The following is a 15,868-nucleotide window of genomic DNA, read 5'->3' as shown; positions in this document are numbered from 1 at the left end:
GTAGAGGTTGAAGTAGCGGTTGAAGGTGGTGCAGTTGTCAGGCACTCAAGCCATTGAACGTGATGATGAGCCCGCGAGCCCCTCGAGCCGATGTAGTAGAGGGGGCGATGTCACAACCTGAAATATTAAATTTTAGGATGTGAATGTCTTTTACAATGTGTTTATTTATCTTTAGGGTTTTGCGAGAATTTTCCAGATCTTTCTGGCAAATATTTTTTTTGTGGTTTAAAATGTTTATCTACACTTTTCTAGATTAATTTTAAGCTTGAGAATATGTTCTGGAAAATGAATTCTTTTTCTTTTCATCTCAAGCTGGACTTAATTCAATTTTGGTCCAATTCACCCTAAGACCGTAGAACCGTCCTGTTGAGCTTGACCACCGCCATAATCTCATCATCTATCACGTTTTATCGATAAAAAGTAAATCAAAAGCTTCTCCAGGACGTACCAAAGTGAACACCCATGTTTTCACCTTTTTCCTTTTCTCTCCGAAGCTTAATAGCTCGTCAAAGCTACCTGACCGCCACTCGCCGTCGATCATCTTTCTTCGCCAAGCTGGAGTTATCTAGAAGCCTTTCCGTGTGCCCTTTCTTTCTTTCTTTTTTCTTTATCTCGTATTCTGTTCAAGCCGTTTCTTTGTTGTACATCCTTTTAACTTTATCCTCTCTGAATTCTTAAGACGCCCCATTAAGCTCCCGATTCTCTAACCTTTCTCCTCGATCAAGTCATGCTTGAAACAATGCCTCGTGACTCGTCTTCAGTGTTTTTCCGACGATGTTCGATCACCGTCAGCTCCAGCGACTAGCACCATTGCTCTGAAATACTAGATTCAACCAAATCTCCCTCAACAGTCCATCGGCTTTCTATCCTTCTCTTTGCGATCCGAATTCTATCCATCGGCCCGAACCAATATTGGCTCTGCCGGGCGCTCCTTTTCGGCTTTCTTCAATGACACGGTCCCGCTTGTCATCCCTCATCCACTCCCTTTCTTTTTCACCATGACAGCCGGGGCATGACGACTCATTTCCTCCCTGAGGTTACACCATGCCTGTGTCGCTCTTCGAGTGCCGTGCCCCACTTGCAGGCCAAGCTTGCTAACCTATCATGCCTGTTTCGGATTTTGTCTCAAAACCGGATGGCTCAGGCTGTTGTCCTTGGCATGGGCGTCACGCAAGCCCAACCGTCTACGTTCAATAAAAAGATTCAACTCATTCGATCCCTCTCTCTTTTCTATTTTGTGGTCTCGATCATCCTGTACAGTTTCGAACAGCTCGTTTCTCTTTTCGACCCTGCTCGCCCGAACTCCCCAGCCCAGCTCGGCATTCGTGCCCAGCACCCGCTTCGGCCTTCGGCCCAGCCCGACCCGACCTGCGTGCTGCCCAGACCACTAGCCCAGCCTCTTCATCCTATAAACAGGCAACCCCACGTGTCCCCCTCGTGCATCGCCGGCCCTAGGCCTCCACCACGAACCCCTGTTCCCCGTAGCCCTTGCGTCGCCCCTTGCTGCTGCTGCAGCCGCGCCAGCCCTTCCTCCTGTTGCTGTGCCGCTCCTGTGCAGTGCTGCCACCAGGAGGTCGAGCGCCAGGTCTCCCCGTTGCCCTGCTGCTCGTGAAGCAGTGCCCTACCGCCACTGTTCTGGGCGTGCGCACCTTGGCCTCCTGCGCGCCCCGCTTGCCCTGCTCCCGTGCAGCACCGCCGCCACCACGAGCATCGTCGCCCTCCCCCGTGTGCCCCTGCGCTGCATGCCAGCCCCCCTGCATCACCGGCACCAGCCCAAGTTCGTGCGCCACCAGGAGCACTATAGCTCCTCTATGCGCCTCTCCTGCAGCTCCGCCGCCCCCTGCCGGCCTCCCTAGTGTCTTCCCCTTGCGCCGCACCCTTCCCCCTGGTCGCCTCCTCCTGCACCGCCCCTGCCCAGCGCCGCCGCTAGGGACAGAAGCGCTGCCACCCGGAACAGAGCCGCCGCCGCCCTCTTCTCCAGCAAAATTCGGCCACCCCGATGCATCCCCGGGGTAAGTAAGGTATGGAATCGAATCCCCTCGTCGTCCTCTTTCATTTGCCCCGCTTCTCGAGATCTCCCGTGCCCTCGAACGATAGGAATTTGGAAAACCATGGCTTTGCAGTGAAGCTTTTGCAATTTAGCCCCTGAAAGATTATGTAATTATCATGTACTTTTCTGTGTCTTGCAAATTTCACAAAAAACCCCCTAGATCTATTGCATCTTTTCAACCTAGCCCCACCAATGATCTTTTGCAGATCTAAACCTAAACTTTTCTTTATTTGTGAGCACTATTTTCTATGTCTTGCAGATCTTTCCTGCTAGCCCCTGAAATCTATAGTTAATTATGTACAGGTCCTTACAACCTTGTTTCATGCGTAGTTTCTGCCTTTTAAATCCGTTTTGATACGTTCATTTTGCGTTAGTCTTCTAAAACCCTAAGCTATCATTTTCTAGCTTTGTTGTATCGTAGTTCCTGTTTTTAAAATTAAATATAGATTTAATTTGATTAATATCCTCTAATCTAGTTTTTCGAAATAAAATCCAATTAAGTCTTTACTCCGGTTTTCTTACAGTGTGTTTGGTTGGCGGAATGAGCGTGAACGGAGCGGAGCGGTTCCATTTTTGCACGCGTTTGGTTGGAGGACCGTGGAACGGAACCGCTCCCGCATGGGAATATTCCCCGTAGATCTGGAACGAGCTCACTCGGTAAAAACGAGCAGACGCAAGCGCTCGCCTCCCACGCGCGCTCGAGTCCCGCTGCCCGTCACCGCCCGCTCCTCTCCCCTCTACAAGTGAGCGACCGGCTCTCGCTTCCCTCCACCGCGCGGCACGCCAGTCCCTGCCCGGCGCCCCCCCCAGGCGGATCTGCCGCCGGCCTGGAGGCCCCCCCTCCCCCGGCGACGCCCCCCTGGAGCCCCCCCCCCTCCACGCCCGCGCCGTGCGCCTCACCCGAGCGGATCTGCCGCCGGCCTGGAGCCCCCCGCGCGCCGCCCCTGGAGCCCTCCCCCCCTGCGGCGGCGCCGCCCCTGGAGCCCCCCTGCTTGCGCCCTGCGCCGCCCTGGAACCACGGCGGCACTGCCCCTGGAGCCACCCTCCCCCCCCCTGCGGCGGCGCTGCCCCTGGAGCCCCCCTTCCACGCTGCGGCGCCGCCCCTGGAGCCTCCCCCCCCCCCCCCGAGCGCCCGCGCCCTGTCTTCGCCATAGATGTTTCTTCCTATCATAGAAGCTAGGATTTGCTACATAGAATGATGGAAACATAATTGCTGATAGCTTGCTGTATTATTTTCTGATTCAAAGCTTGCATTATGTGTGCACAGTCTTGCTGTCTTGTTGCTCTTGATCTGTCACTCTTTGATTTTGGCAGCTCAGTGATCTTTGTCTCTGATTTTGGCAGCTCGTAGGAGAAATTTGGCTGGAGGAACGAAGGCAGCATGCACGCCTCGGAAGGTAGAAGGTTACGTCTTACTGAATATATGCTTTGTGTGATTACTTGTTACGCCTTAAAAATTTATTGATTTTATCTTGTTTCTGTATAATTTAGATGGATAAGAAGCAGCAACTTTTCATTTACACAGCTGCAGCGTATACGTTACTTTCAATGATGGCCATGATTATTCAATCTAGAAAAAGAAAAAGCCGTGAATCTGTAGAACCAATTACCTATGCTCCAATTGAGGAGAGGGATAGAATGAGAATTGAGTATCTGAATAATAAGATATGGAAGAATGATGTAACTTGTGTCAATATTCTTAGACTTAATAAAGCATCTTTTTTCCGATTTTGTAAGCTTTTTAGGGACCGGGGCCTTTTGCAAGACACCATACATTTGTGTGTTGAGCAGCAGGTTGCAATGTTTTTAAACACAGTAGGTCACAATGTTCGAAATAGGTTAGTTGGCACCAATTTTGATAGGTCCGATGAAACTGTTAGTCAGTATTTCAATAAAGTAATGCACACTATTGGAGAGCTACGAAACGACTTCATTACACCACCGTCGGCATCAACTCCAGCTAAAATTGCAGGAAACCCAAGATGGGATCCTTACTTTAAGGTGTGAGGCCTATTTCCTCTTCATTTTTAGGGTGGAGTTCAGATTGTAATTTCTAATATTATTTCCATTCTAATTGTATAATAGGATTGTATTGGAGCAATAGATGGCACACACGTGCGGGCCTCTGTTCCTAAACACAAGGAGGCTTCCTTTCATGGTAGAAAGAGTTATCCTACTCAAAATGTCATGGCAGCTGTAGATTTTAATCTTCGATTCACATTTGTGTTGGCCGGTTGGGAGGGGACAGCCCATGACGCTCTAGTCTTACGGGATGCTTTAGAGAGGGAAAATGGTCTTCGTGTTCCACAAGGTAAAATAAAACTTGTGTAGCTCATTGTTTTAGTTATGAAATTTAATACCTAGCATAGCTTACATACATATCCCTTGTATGCTAGGCAAGTTCTACCTAGTTGATGCCGGATATGGAGCCAAACCTGGATTTCTGCCCCCTTTTCGTGGTGTTCGGTACCACTTGAACGAGTGGGGCAACAATCCTGTGCAAAATGAGAAGGAATTATTCAATCATAGGCACTCATCGTTGAGAGTCACTGTTGAGCGGGCATTTGGTTCATTGAAGAGGAGATTTAAAATTCTTGATGATGCCACACCATTCTTTCCCTTCTCTACACAAGTAGAAATTGTGGTTGCTTGTTGTATTATTCACAACTGGGTTATACAAGATGGAGGTGATGACTTTATCATTGATGCGAGTGAGGAATTGGCTACCATTAATCATCGTACATCTTCTCATGGACAAGCAGCAGAGCATGCCTTTATGGTTAACTTCAGGCAGGAACTTGCCAATGCCATGTGGGCAGACTATCATGCAAACAATATATGATAGTTATATATTTCTTTTAATGTGCCTTCACTTGTATGGACATGTATCTTTTATTCGTATGAACATGTATCTTTTATTCATATGCACATGTACACTTGTAAGACATCGAAATATGGACATGTACTTTGGCAAACTTGATGCAATATGGACATGTGCTTTGGCAAACTATCTTCCTAAATTTAATGTATTTGATGTCATGATTTATAATGTAGGGGATGGACACAGAGGCAAGCGGTGCAAAAGCTGCTAGTGGACTGTGTCAATGGACTCCAACTCAGTCCACATTTGTGCTCACCTTTCTTACTAATATTGTAGCTGATGGCACTAAGACCTCTACCGGCTTCAAGAAAGTTCATCTCAACGCTTGTGCTAAGGCTCTCAACGATCATTTTAAACTCACAAGAACAGGTGATCAAGTTATTAATCACTTGAAGACATGGAAAAAGAAGTATGCTAGGATCAACTATCTTAAGAATTTGAGTGCTGCTCTTTGGGATGAAAATGAATTCATTATCTCTCTAGATCATGACCACTACAAAGGACATATGGCGGTACGAATTTCACTTGCCTTTTCTATTTGATATCACTATATGCTGGATATTGTACTTAATTTGTGTTGCATTCGCTGTTAGGATCCAAAAAATAGAGCTGATGATGAATATTTGAACAAGCCTCTTCCATACTATGGTTTTCTAGCTACAATCTTTGGCAATAGCGTCGCTACCGGTCAGTATGCAAAGAGCTCCAATGACCCAATTGGGACCGATAGAAGTGAAGGTGTGTGCCATGGGGGTGATGCCACTGCAGAAAATGATGGGCTGAACCATGGTATTGATAAAAGTGTCATCAATGATGATATATCTTCATCAGCTAGACCAGCTAAGAGAGCCAAGACTATTGATGATACCGGGAGAAAGACCGATGGCTTGGTTGAAGCAATTCAGTGTGGCACCCAGACGCTAGCAAATGCAATAGCGCAAGCAAGCAGTGCTTTACCACATGGTTTGTTCGAAGCCGTGGACAGTCTCCCAGGTTTTGAGCTTCACCACAAGACTCGATACTATCAGTACTTGGTTAGGCATCCCAATGATGCCCATGCTTTTGTGAATCTACCGTCCGATTGGAAGCTATCGTGGTTTTCGAGTTTCGTGACTGAGAACTTCTAGCTTATGGGTCATGGTTTGTGTCATGGCGGCTGCTGCCCTTATGTTTGTTAGTTTAGTTATTTCGGTTGATTTGAACTCATGTATGCGTAATTTCGGTTGATTTGAACTCATGTATGCGTAATTTCGGTTGATTTGAACTCATGTATGTGTTATTTCGGTTGATTTGAACTCATGTATGTGTTATTTCGATTGATTTGAACTCATGTATGTTTTATTTCGGTTGATTTGAACTCATGCATGTTTTATTTCGATTGATTTGAACTCATGTATGTTTGATTTCGATTGATTTGAAATCTGTATGTCATGATTTTTATTATGTTATGTTCAAACTCAGTTAATTATATTGCATATTATGTCATGTTGAAACTCAGTTAATTATATTGCATATTATGTCATGTTGAAACTCAGTTTATATTCCATATTGTGTTATGGTGGTAACCTCACCCAAATAACACTACAAGAAATCTTAGCTTTTATGACAAATCGAATCTGTCATGTAAAGTACGCAATTGGTCATAAAAAGTAAGTTATGACCAAAATCCCCGCGTCACAGTGTCGTCACAAAACGACCGTCACATAAAGTACCTCGTGACGGTTTTATGGTCCACGGTCACAAAATGTCTGTATCTTTTGTGACGGAGGGTTTGTAGCGTCACATATTGTTTCCTTTTATGACGAGTACTTCTGTCATATATTAGCTAGTCAACGCATCACATTATGTACGAGTCGTCATAAATGCTAAGACGGAGAACAAGTTTCGATGGCTTTTCGTGACATCGCAGTGTTGTCATGTATAGTTTTTGTAGATTATGTGACACTTATATTTTGTCATGTTTTGTACTGGTTTGTATGCTATTTACACACATTTGCAGACGAGTCTGTGGTGTCACAAATTGGCATTCCATTCATGACGTCATCACCCCACTGGTCTTTCATCACAGCATACAAAAGCATAATTAATACACATATATCAACCATCATCCACAGGATTGACACCACAATTCACAAATCATTCAGAATTCATAGGTCAACACAATTCACTGAAGCCATCATGGATCCACATGTTCCAACCACAAACATGCAGCATACTTGTCCAACCACATAGTTCCAGGTTCTAGGTTGCAGGTTCCAGGTTCCAGCAAACAAACAAATATATGGCACAATCTAACATACAACCAGATGGCATATAGTTCTCACAAAGTTCCAAGCACAGACTAAGTTGAAGCAATGTAGCAAAAGCTTAGACAAAGGCCTCATCCTCAGAAACTGCAGTCATACCTCAATCTTTCTTAAGTCTCAGGATAGCTCGCAGCAGTGCATTAGTCTCCTCAAACCTGCTAGTCATCCCCCTCACTTCCTCTTGGGTCTGCCGCAGCAAATTTTGGTTTTATTCAAGTGCGTCCTGCTGAGCTTGAAGTTGTGCCTGCAACTCTTCCTGCTTCCTAGCAGCTTTCTCTCTTTCAGCTTGGAGGCTTGCCTCAAACTCAGCTCGGATGCGTGCTTGTGCTGCTGTCGATGAGGACTGAGCATTCTTTGATGGTCGAGGGGCACCAATGTTAGGAAGAAATGTGGATGAGCGGCTGATCTCGCTAAGAGTTTCATCAACAATCTTGGTGGGAGATTTTTTTGCTTCTCCTTCTTCTGGCTCTCTATCCTTCTCTGCCACCATTCGTTCCTACATAAAGAGAATGCAGTTAATAACAAGGCCAGGCACGTACTTGAGTACAATAGATGTATCAAATCATTTTGGAACTTACATATATTTCATTGGCAAGAGGAGTGCGACCATTTTTGGAACTTTTCATACATTCCCCAAAGAACTCTACAGCATCTGGATCGCTGTTGTTGTACTTAGGCCTCTACAGCATGTAAAAGCCTTGGATGACTTTGAAGCACACATCTCAGTTTGCATTGCATAGTAACAAAAGGATCCAGAACCAGGCAATCAGTGTGCATACAGAACAAAATAATCACATACAGTACAAGAAGCAAAATGTTTACTATCAGAAAGAGCCTTGCCCTTTTCATCCATCTTTCTCAGTTTCCCTGTGCAAATAAATTCCAAAAGGAAAAACACTACAAATAGCTATTCAGTAGAGGAAAAACACTACAAATAGCCATGAACTACATTTTCCTTTGCAACATAACAGGAGCTTAAAGATGTTGAACATACAACCCAAAAGCACCCCAAAAGTGCCCCAAAGAGAAAGCAATAGTATTACCAGGCTGTATCGATAGGCTATGTAGGACCTAGAACCAGTTTTTTGGTGAAGCTGCACCTTGGATCGGTTTATTTTATTCTTCGCAGATTTCTCCTGCACCACAAATGCAATACAAACTTCAAATTCACAGGCATAGTTTGATTGCATGTTAACAAAAGCAGTGATGCAGGCCATGGACCTGATTCTTTGGGTCACACCAGTACTTTACGAGCTCGATCCACTCCTCTTTCTTCATTTTAGGTGAAGGTTCTTTGGCCAACAGCTGTTCCATTGTCAGGGACTCGTCGAAGTACTTCCTTTTTAGGTGATACCTCTGCTACTTTACTCTCTTCTTAATGATATCAGTGCACGCAGATTTGCTTGGTCCATCATTCTTAACATCCACATCCAACCTATTCTGCAGTCACACAAATCATTTATTTGACAAAATTTCTTACATGGGAGTAGAGCTAGTAATGAAAGAAAGTAGTTGAAGTGAATTAGGTGTCTCACTGCCACTTTATCAAGCACTTTTTGTACTTCTACTGGCCCACCATCTTTTTCATAAAGCTTCCAAGATGTGTAGATAGGCAGCTTGTCTCTAAGAGCTACACAAGTTTCTGATGCCAGCTTCGCTGCTTGAAGTGGGACATCAGGTCTTTTCTTCCCTTCAGCCACTTGGATAGGCAGCTTGTTTCCTCTCTTTATCATCTTCTCTAAGCCAAGCCCTATGGTTTTCTTGCGGACTTCCTTTCGGGGCGCTGCATTGGCAAATAACATGCAAAATGGGTTATTATAGCAGCCACAAATCTAGATATTGAATGTAGATAATAGTGGTTGGACACACATATTGATTACCAGGAACAAAGTCACCAACTGGTTCTCCTTCAATTGTATGACCCTCTGAATCGGCATCAACTTGGTCATTTGAGTCATTCATGTCATTGCTTTGCCTAGAGCTCTGTACACCTGGCGAGGTTTCTATAGGAACTGATTGGTTAACACTAGTCGTGGGAGTAACTTGTGGAAACACGGCAAGGATGGGTGTAGGAGTAGGAGTACTATGCTCAGTGTTTCCACTAGGCGTAGATATGGGTGGACTGGTGCTGGGTAATCTAGAAGCACTGGAAATGGGATTAGTTTTAGGGTTGCTTTCGAAGCGGTCTTAGCAGGCAAGCTCAATCTTTCCCTAGGTGGTGGACGGCCTCCAGGCGATGCCATGGCTGCCTGTTGCCTAGTCAATCTGGTAGGCGTGCACGGTGGTAGCTGGTTTGCATCCTTAGGTGGTGGACGGCCTCCAGGCGATGCCATGGCTGCCTGTTGCCTAGTCAATCTGGTAGGCATGCACGGTGGCAGCTGGTTTGCATCCCTAGGTGGTGGATGGCCTGCAGGCAATGCCATGGCTGCCTGTTGCCTAGTCAATCTTGTAGGCGTGCACGGTGGCAGCTGGTTTGCATCCCTAGGTGGTGGACGGCCTCGAGTAGGCCTGGCTACCTATTTCCTAGTAAATTTGGTAGGCGAGCACGGTGGCAGCTGGTTTGCAGCCGCCATTTGTGCCGTCTTTTGCTTCTTAGTGCGAGTTCCTGGAACCATCGCTCGTACCTGCCAAGAGAAACATGCATCTTATCGATTAAGGATAATGAGTGAAGTACATTAAATGACTACAATGAAGTACATGATTGAAAAAGACTAACTACATACTTGTTAATTGGCCTAGTAATGCATCTCACCTCAGTATTATCCTCATTATTTAGGTCATCATCGTAGTCATCATCACTGTCACATTGGTTATCAATGTCAGAGGATGGGTCATATTCATTGTCAGACTCTATTGTCTTCCCCATGCACTTTTCCTTTTTCGAAAAAACATCTCTAACATCCTGAGCTAGTATTGGAATACCCAGAGACGCAAAAATTTCCTGGACCTCCCTTACCCTTTCATCCCTTTCCAGCTCGTACTGAGTTTTTTTCATTTCTTACTTAGTTTCATGAAACGCACAGAGAGCAGAAACTGGATTTAGTTTCTGTAAAAGAGATGCAAAAGAACTAACAAATCAGTATTCTTTAAAATGTTAGGAAGAAGAAAAAATAACAATTAACAGAATGTAAGACAAAACCAGATCCTTGGCAGAACCTGCCTTCATGATTCATTAACTCATTTGCAGGCAACAGCTTCAGTATTCAGACTATAACTTTTCTGAACATTTCTAGACCTGCAATTACCAAGCAATGGAGGAGAAGGGGGAAGCAGACTACCTTTGGAGGAGGAGGAAGCAGACTATAGCTGGCGTTGAGGAGTGCACGTGGATGCCTTCGGTGCGCCTCTGTCCGAGCAAAGTTCAGGATGTCGACGGGGCTCTCCGGCCTCTGGCGTTGACGTGGATGTCGTCCGCGCTGGGCGCCGCTAAGTGGCGGGGAGGTAGGAGGAGGCCATGCTCGTTGACGTTGCGGGGTTGAGTGACAGCGGGGGTGGTGGGTCGGCGTGGCAGCGGGGGTGATGTGTCGGCGCGGCAGCGGGGGCTTGAGGGACAGCGGGGGTGGTGGGTCGGCGCGGCAGCAGGGGTGATGGGTCGGCGCGGCAGCAGGGGCTTGAGGGACAGCGGGGCTAGTGGGTCGGTGCGGCAGCAGGGGCTTGAGGGACAGCGGGGGTGGTGGGTCGGCGCCGCAGCAGGGGTGATGGGTCGGCGCGGCAGCGGGCCGGGGCTGGAGGGACGGTGGGGGTGGTGTGTCGGCGAGGAGAGGGGACCAAGGATTGGTGATTTTTCCCCTATCCCTAGCCGGCCAAGAGGATAAGGCGAGGGGGGATTTGGATGGCTTGAGCGGGAGGTGGGGTGGGTCCCGTGTGTCGGCGAGCGGGATAGCGCCGGAGAGAGCCAGGTGCGGCAGCGAAAATTTGGCCCTGGCGGGTGGGTCCGGACTGTCAGTGACCCTTTGAGTTCTATTAGGATTTCAAACCGATTTTTAGGCCTAGTAAATGATTGAAAATGAAATGAATGTATAAAACAAAAATGTTCAAGTCGTCCAGTTCTACATTTTTGGTTTTGGCTATTTTTTCATTTGAACTTTTTTTGATAGTTTCAAATTTGAATTTCAAATTTGACGGTCTATGGAATAAAAATTGGTGTACTAAATACTTTCAAAATAAAAAGTGATGAACACAAAGATTGCACATCTCATCAAAATGAACACTTTTTGTTTTGGTAGTTAGTTCATTCGAGAAAGTGGCAGTAAGTTTGTTCATAAAAATTACATGTCTCACTAATAGTTTCATGAGGCTATATGAGAGATTGTTCCCTCGACTTGTAAATTGTTCAAACTTTGGAACATGAAAATATGATCAAAATCAACAAAAAATTTGAATGATCATGATTTTACAAATTTTTAGAAAAAAATACATCAGATTTTGAGATGGTATGTAGGAGAAAAATTTGTTACAAGATTTAGACATGAACATCTGGGCCCACATGTCATTGATACACTGGACAACCTGGCCACTGTAGTAGTGCCCGCTTGGCCACTGCTCATTGTGTTGCCGCTTGGCCACTGCCTGTAGGCATCAGGCCGGCCCAACTGGCCTGCTGCCTTGCCGCCCCTCCCCTCACCCTGCAGGCTTGCCGGCGACCAGCACCTGCACTCACCGGCCTCGCCGCCCTCACCTCCAGCAGCCGCCGCCCCTCCCCTCACCTGCATCTGGTGCCCACCCCCTCAGCTCCAGCAGCCGCCGCCCCTCCCCTCACCTGCATCTGGCGCCCACCCCCTCAGCTCCAGCAGCCGCCGCCCCTCCCCTCACCTGCACTGTGGTACGTGGAGCCCAGGGGTCCAACCCACGGTGGATCTTCACCAGCAAAACGAGCTGCTCCACCCCCCACCAGCATCCACGCGCGGCAACCACCCCCACAAGGTGAGTTCAGTGATGTGTACCTCTGTCAATTTACCATTTTTTCTTGTATTGTTTTAACTTTAGTCCAGGGATTTAAGATGGATTTGTTACTCTTTGCACCTAATTTATCCAGGTCGAGATGGATAGAAGTTGGATTTATACAAGTGCACCATTTTCGCCGGCCTTTTTGTCTGATGTTCAACACTTCATGGAATATGTCAGAGCTAGATGTAGTAGTGCAGATGAGAAAATCAAGTGCCCATGCCGAAAATGCTTGAACCAGAAAGAGAAAAGCCTAGATGATGTACACGAGGATATCGAGCTCAATGGTATGTCTAGGTACTATATTAGGTGGGCTCATCATGGAGAGGAAGAAGATGATGTTGGACAGGATGATGATGGAGAACTCGCTGTTGTACCTGAAGATATGTCATGTGATGGAACTGACCAAGGCCAGGCACCACTTGATGAGGAAGGACAAGCTGAAGATGTCATAGATGATGGTGCAAGGGGAGTTCAGGGGTTGATTCAAGATTTGCGCGACGCAGCAAGCCATGGCCTCGGTGGTAACTTATATAAACAACTCATGGAAGAGGCAAAGCGTGAACTTTATCCAGGTTGCACCGAGGAGACTAGGCTATCTTTCATGATTAAACTGCTGCATATAAAAGTGTACAATCGGATAACAACATCTGGGTTCGATGCATTCCTTGAGTTGCTTTCTTCAACTTTGAAGAATGTGCCCGGAATTCCTAAGTCATATAACAAGATGAAAGCTGTGCTTCGGAAGCTTGGTTTTGGTTATGTTTCTATTGATGCGTGCAAGTATGATTGTGCCTTGTTTTGGAAGGACCATGAAGGCGATGATCATTGCCCAGTTTGTGGCTTCACAAGATGGAAAGTGAACAAGGAGGGCAGAAAGAAAGTTCCTCACAAGGTCCTCCGTTACTTTCCAATAATTCCATGCCTTCAAAGGCTTTTCATGTCAAAGCAGCGAGCAAGATATGCAAGATGGCACAAGGAAAAGAGGGTACCCGTTGAAAATGAAATGAGACATCCTGCTGATGGGGAAGCTTGGAAAGATTTTGATGAGACTTTCAAGTCTTTTGTAGATGATCCCCGCAATTTGAGGTTAGCCATTGCTACTGATGGATTTAACCCATTTGGTCAGATGAGCAATTCATATAGCATATGGCCAGTGTTAGTGGTACCATACAATTTTCCACCCTGGATGTGCATGGACCAATCCAATTATATGCTTGCTTTACTAATTCCAGGCAAAAAATCACCAGGCAAAGATTTCCATGTGTTTATGCAGCCTTTGATAGCAGACCTGATGGAGCTTTGGAAGGGTGTAAAAACTTATGATGCAGTTGAAGGCAAAGACTTTAGCCTGCGGGCAGCGATTCTGTTTGGAATCCGTGACTACCCTGCATTGGGCACCATGTCAGGCAGAACCACTAAGGGTTACTTTGCATGTGTATACTGTGATGAGAATCCATGCTCCGAATGTCTTAGAAACAAAATTGGTTTCATAAACCATAGACGTTTCCTCCCTAACGACCATGCTTGGAGGACAAACAAATCTTTCAATGGCAAGCATGAAAAAAGAGAGCAGCCAAGGAAATTTACTGCAGATGAGGTTATGGCAAGGTTGGATTCAGTTTGCTATGTTCCAGGCAAGAATCCAGATAAGCCAAAACCAAGAAACGATGCCGTAATGTAGATGAACTAGTATGGCATCTGAAGGTTAGCTTGTAGGATTTACCATACTGGTCAAAATTGAAGCTACAGCACAACCTTGATGTTATGCACATAGAGAAAAACATATGTGAAGCCATTTTGTCAACTCTGCTTAATATCCCAAATAAGACAAAGGACACCATCGCTGCTAGACTAGATTTGGAGGATAGAGGTATAAGAAAAGAGCTTCATTTGCTAGATGACAGTGGTAGTTCATCATCAAAGCCAAGAGCTTGTTACGTTCTAAAACCAGAAGACAAGAAGAAGTTCTTGCAATTTGTGAGCAATGTTAAGTTTCCAGATGGCTATGCCTCCAATATATCAAGATGTGTCAATATGGAGGGAGGAGGATCAATCCATGGGCTGAAAACACATGACTGTCATATAATGTTGCAGCATATTTTACCAGTTGGCCTTCGTGGTTTGGTGCGCAAAGATGTATATGAAGTAATTGCTGAATTGGGTAGGTTTTTTAGACAACTTTGCTCCAAAACTATAAAGGTTGATGCACTACACCAGATGAAGGAAGATATTGTGCTTATCATTTGCAAGCTAGAGAAAATCTATCCTCCAGCATTTTTCGATGTTATGGTTCACCTAGCAGTACACTTACCTGATGAGGCACTCCTTAGGGGACCGGTGCAGTATGGATGGATGTATCCCATTGAGAGAAGGTTGGGCACCTTTAAGCATTTCATTCGCAAACAAGCAAGACCAGAAGGATCTATTGCGGAGGCATACACTGCCTATGAGTGTATGACCCAGTGCTCAACATATTTCAGTGACATCATTAGTAGGTTCACTAGGCCTGAAAGAAACTTAGATGGACAAGAGAACATCTCACCCAATGGTTACTCTATTTTTGATCATGGTATTAACCTGTTGGGTGCTTCAAATCTTCATTACCAAGACAAAGACATAGACTCCATGGTTTGGTTTGTTCTAAATAACTGCGAAGAAGTTGACGAATACAAAGAGTGAGTAATTCCTGCTATTGCAGCCATCTTTATTCAATACTAGTGTCACAAAATAACTAATTACCTTCTTCCTTTGCAGCATGTATAGGGCACAATTAGAACAAGAAGAGGTCAACAATGTTGAAAAAAAGATGTCAACACAATTCGCTACATGGTTCGAGAATCATGTGTGTTCTACTTTCTACAGCATGACTTCATCATTTATGATCCAATACATTTTCAAATTCACTAATTCTGTATGTTTTTTACTGGCAGATTACCAAATTGAAATATGAAGGCACAACACTTGTTGATGAAGACTTGTACTCACTAGCATGTGGGCCGGATCCGCAAGTGCGTTCGTACACAGCCTGTATAATCAATGGGGTACGGTACCACACTACGGCTCGTGATGAACATAGGAAGACACAGAACTCCACCATCAAGTGCTCAGGTACTCATGGTGATGACACAATGAACTTCTATGGGACAATCATAGACATTATTGAGCTGAGTTACAGTAAGAACAGCAAAGGGAGTAGAACTGTTATCTTATTACGATGTGAATGGTACCATCTTGGGGGAAGGACATACCACATGAAAGATGATGGTTACTTCAAGAACATAAACATCACAGGCCGATGGTATAAGGATGATCCTTTCATTATGGCCACAGATGCTACACAGGTATTTTTCTTGGAAGATACAAAATTAGGGCCATGTTGGCGAGTGCTACAAGAATTTGGCCACCGACATATATTTGATGTCGAAGAGTCCGACACAAACCAACCAATCCATGAACAATTACAAATGAGATCTCAAGAGGCATACCAAGAGGAGCATATTTCATCTAGAGATGGTGCAGTGAGAGACATTCCTCCAGATATGGATTTGTTGCACATGGATAATGAACCAGGCAGCCCTATTAGTAGAGACCTCGTCGAGAGCATCCATCGACAAAAACATATTGCTCAAGGTGATGAAGCAGACCGCGAAGATGAAGATGAAACCTACCTTGAGTACCATAGTC

The 15,868-nt window shown here is 45.4% G+C and overlaps 2 protein-coding genes across 2 annotated transcripts; both read left to right on the top strand.

Moving 5' to 3' along the window:
- The first annotated feature begins 3,997 nt into the window (after positions 1 to 3,997).
- LOC112890494 lies at positions 3,998 to 6,058 on the top strand. The gene is made up of 5 exons (XM_025957377.1): positions 3,998 to 4,051; positions 4,136 to 4,361; positions 4,447 to 4,877; positions 5,105 to 5,443; positions 5,525 to 6,058. Exons 2-5 carry the CDS (start codon positions 4,238 to 4,240, stop codon positions 6,056 to 6,058), a joined length of 1,428 nt encoding a protein of 475 aa, XP_025813162.1. The 5' UTR covers positions 3,998 to 4,051; positions 4,136 to 4,237.
- Positions 6,059 to 12,278: 6,220 nt separating this feature from the next.
- LOC112890493 lies at positions 12,279 to 15,127 on the top strand. The gene is made up of 2 exons (XM_025957376.1): positions 12,279 to 13,270; positions 15,115 to 15,127. The coding sequence occupies exons 1-2, from the start codon at positions 12,279 to 12,281 to the stop codon at positions 15,125 to 15,127; spliced, it is 1,005 nt and encodes a 334-aa protein (XP_025813161.1).
- The last annotated feature ends 741 nt before the right edge of the window (positions 15,128 to 15,868 follow it).

Source organism: Panicum hallii, chromosome 4 (assembly GCF_002211085.1).
Source record: "Panicum hallii strain FIL2 chromosome 4, PHallii_v3.1, whole genome shotgun sequence".
Classification (NCBI taxonomy): Eukaryota; Viridiplantae; Streptophyta; class Magnoliopsida; order Poales; family Poaceae; genus Panicum; species Panicum hallii.
Note: the sequence above shows the minus strand (reverse complement) of the source record. Positions and strands in the feature narration are given on the sequence as shown.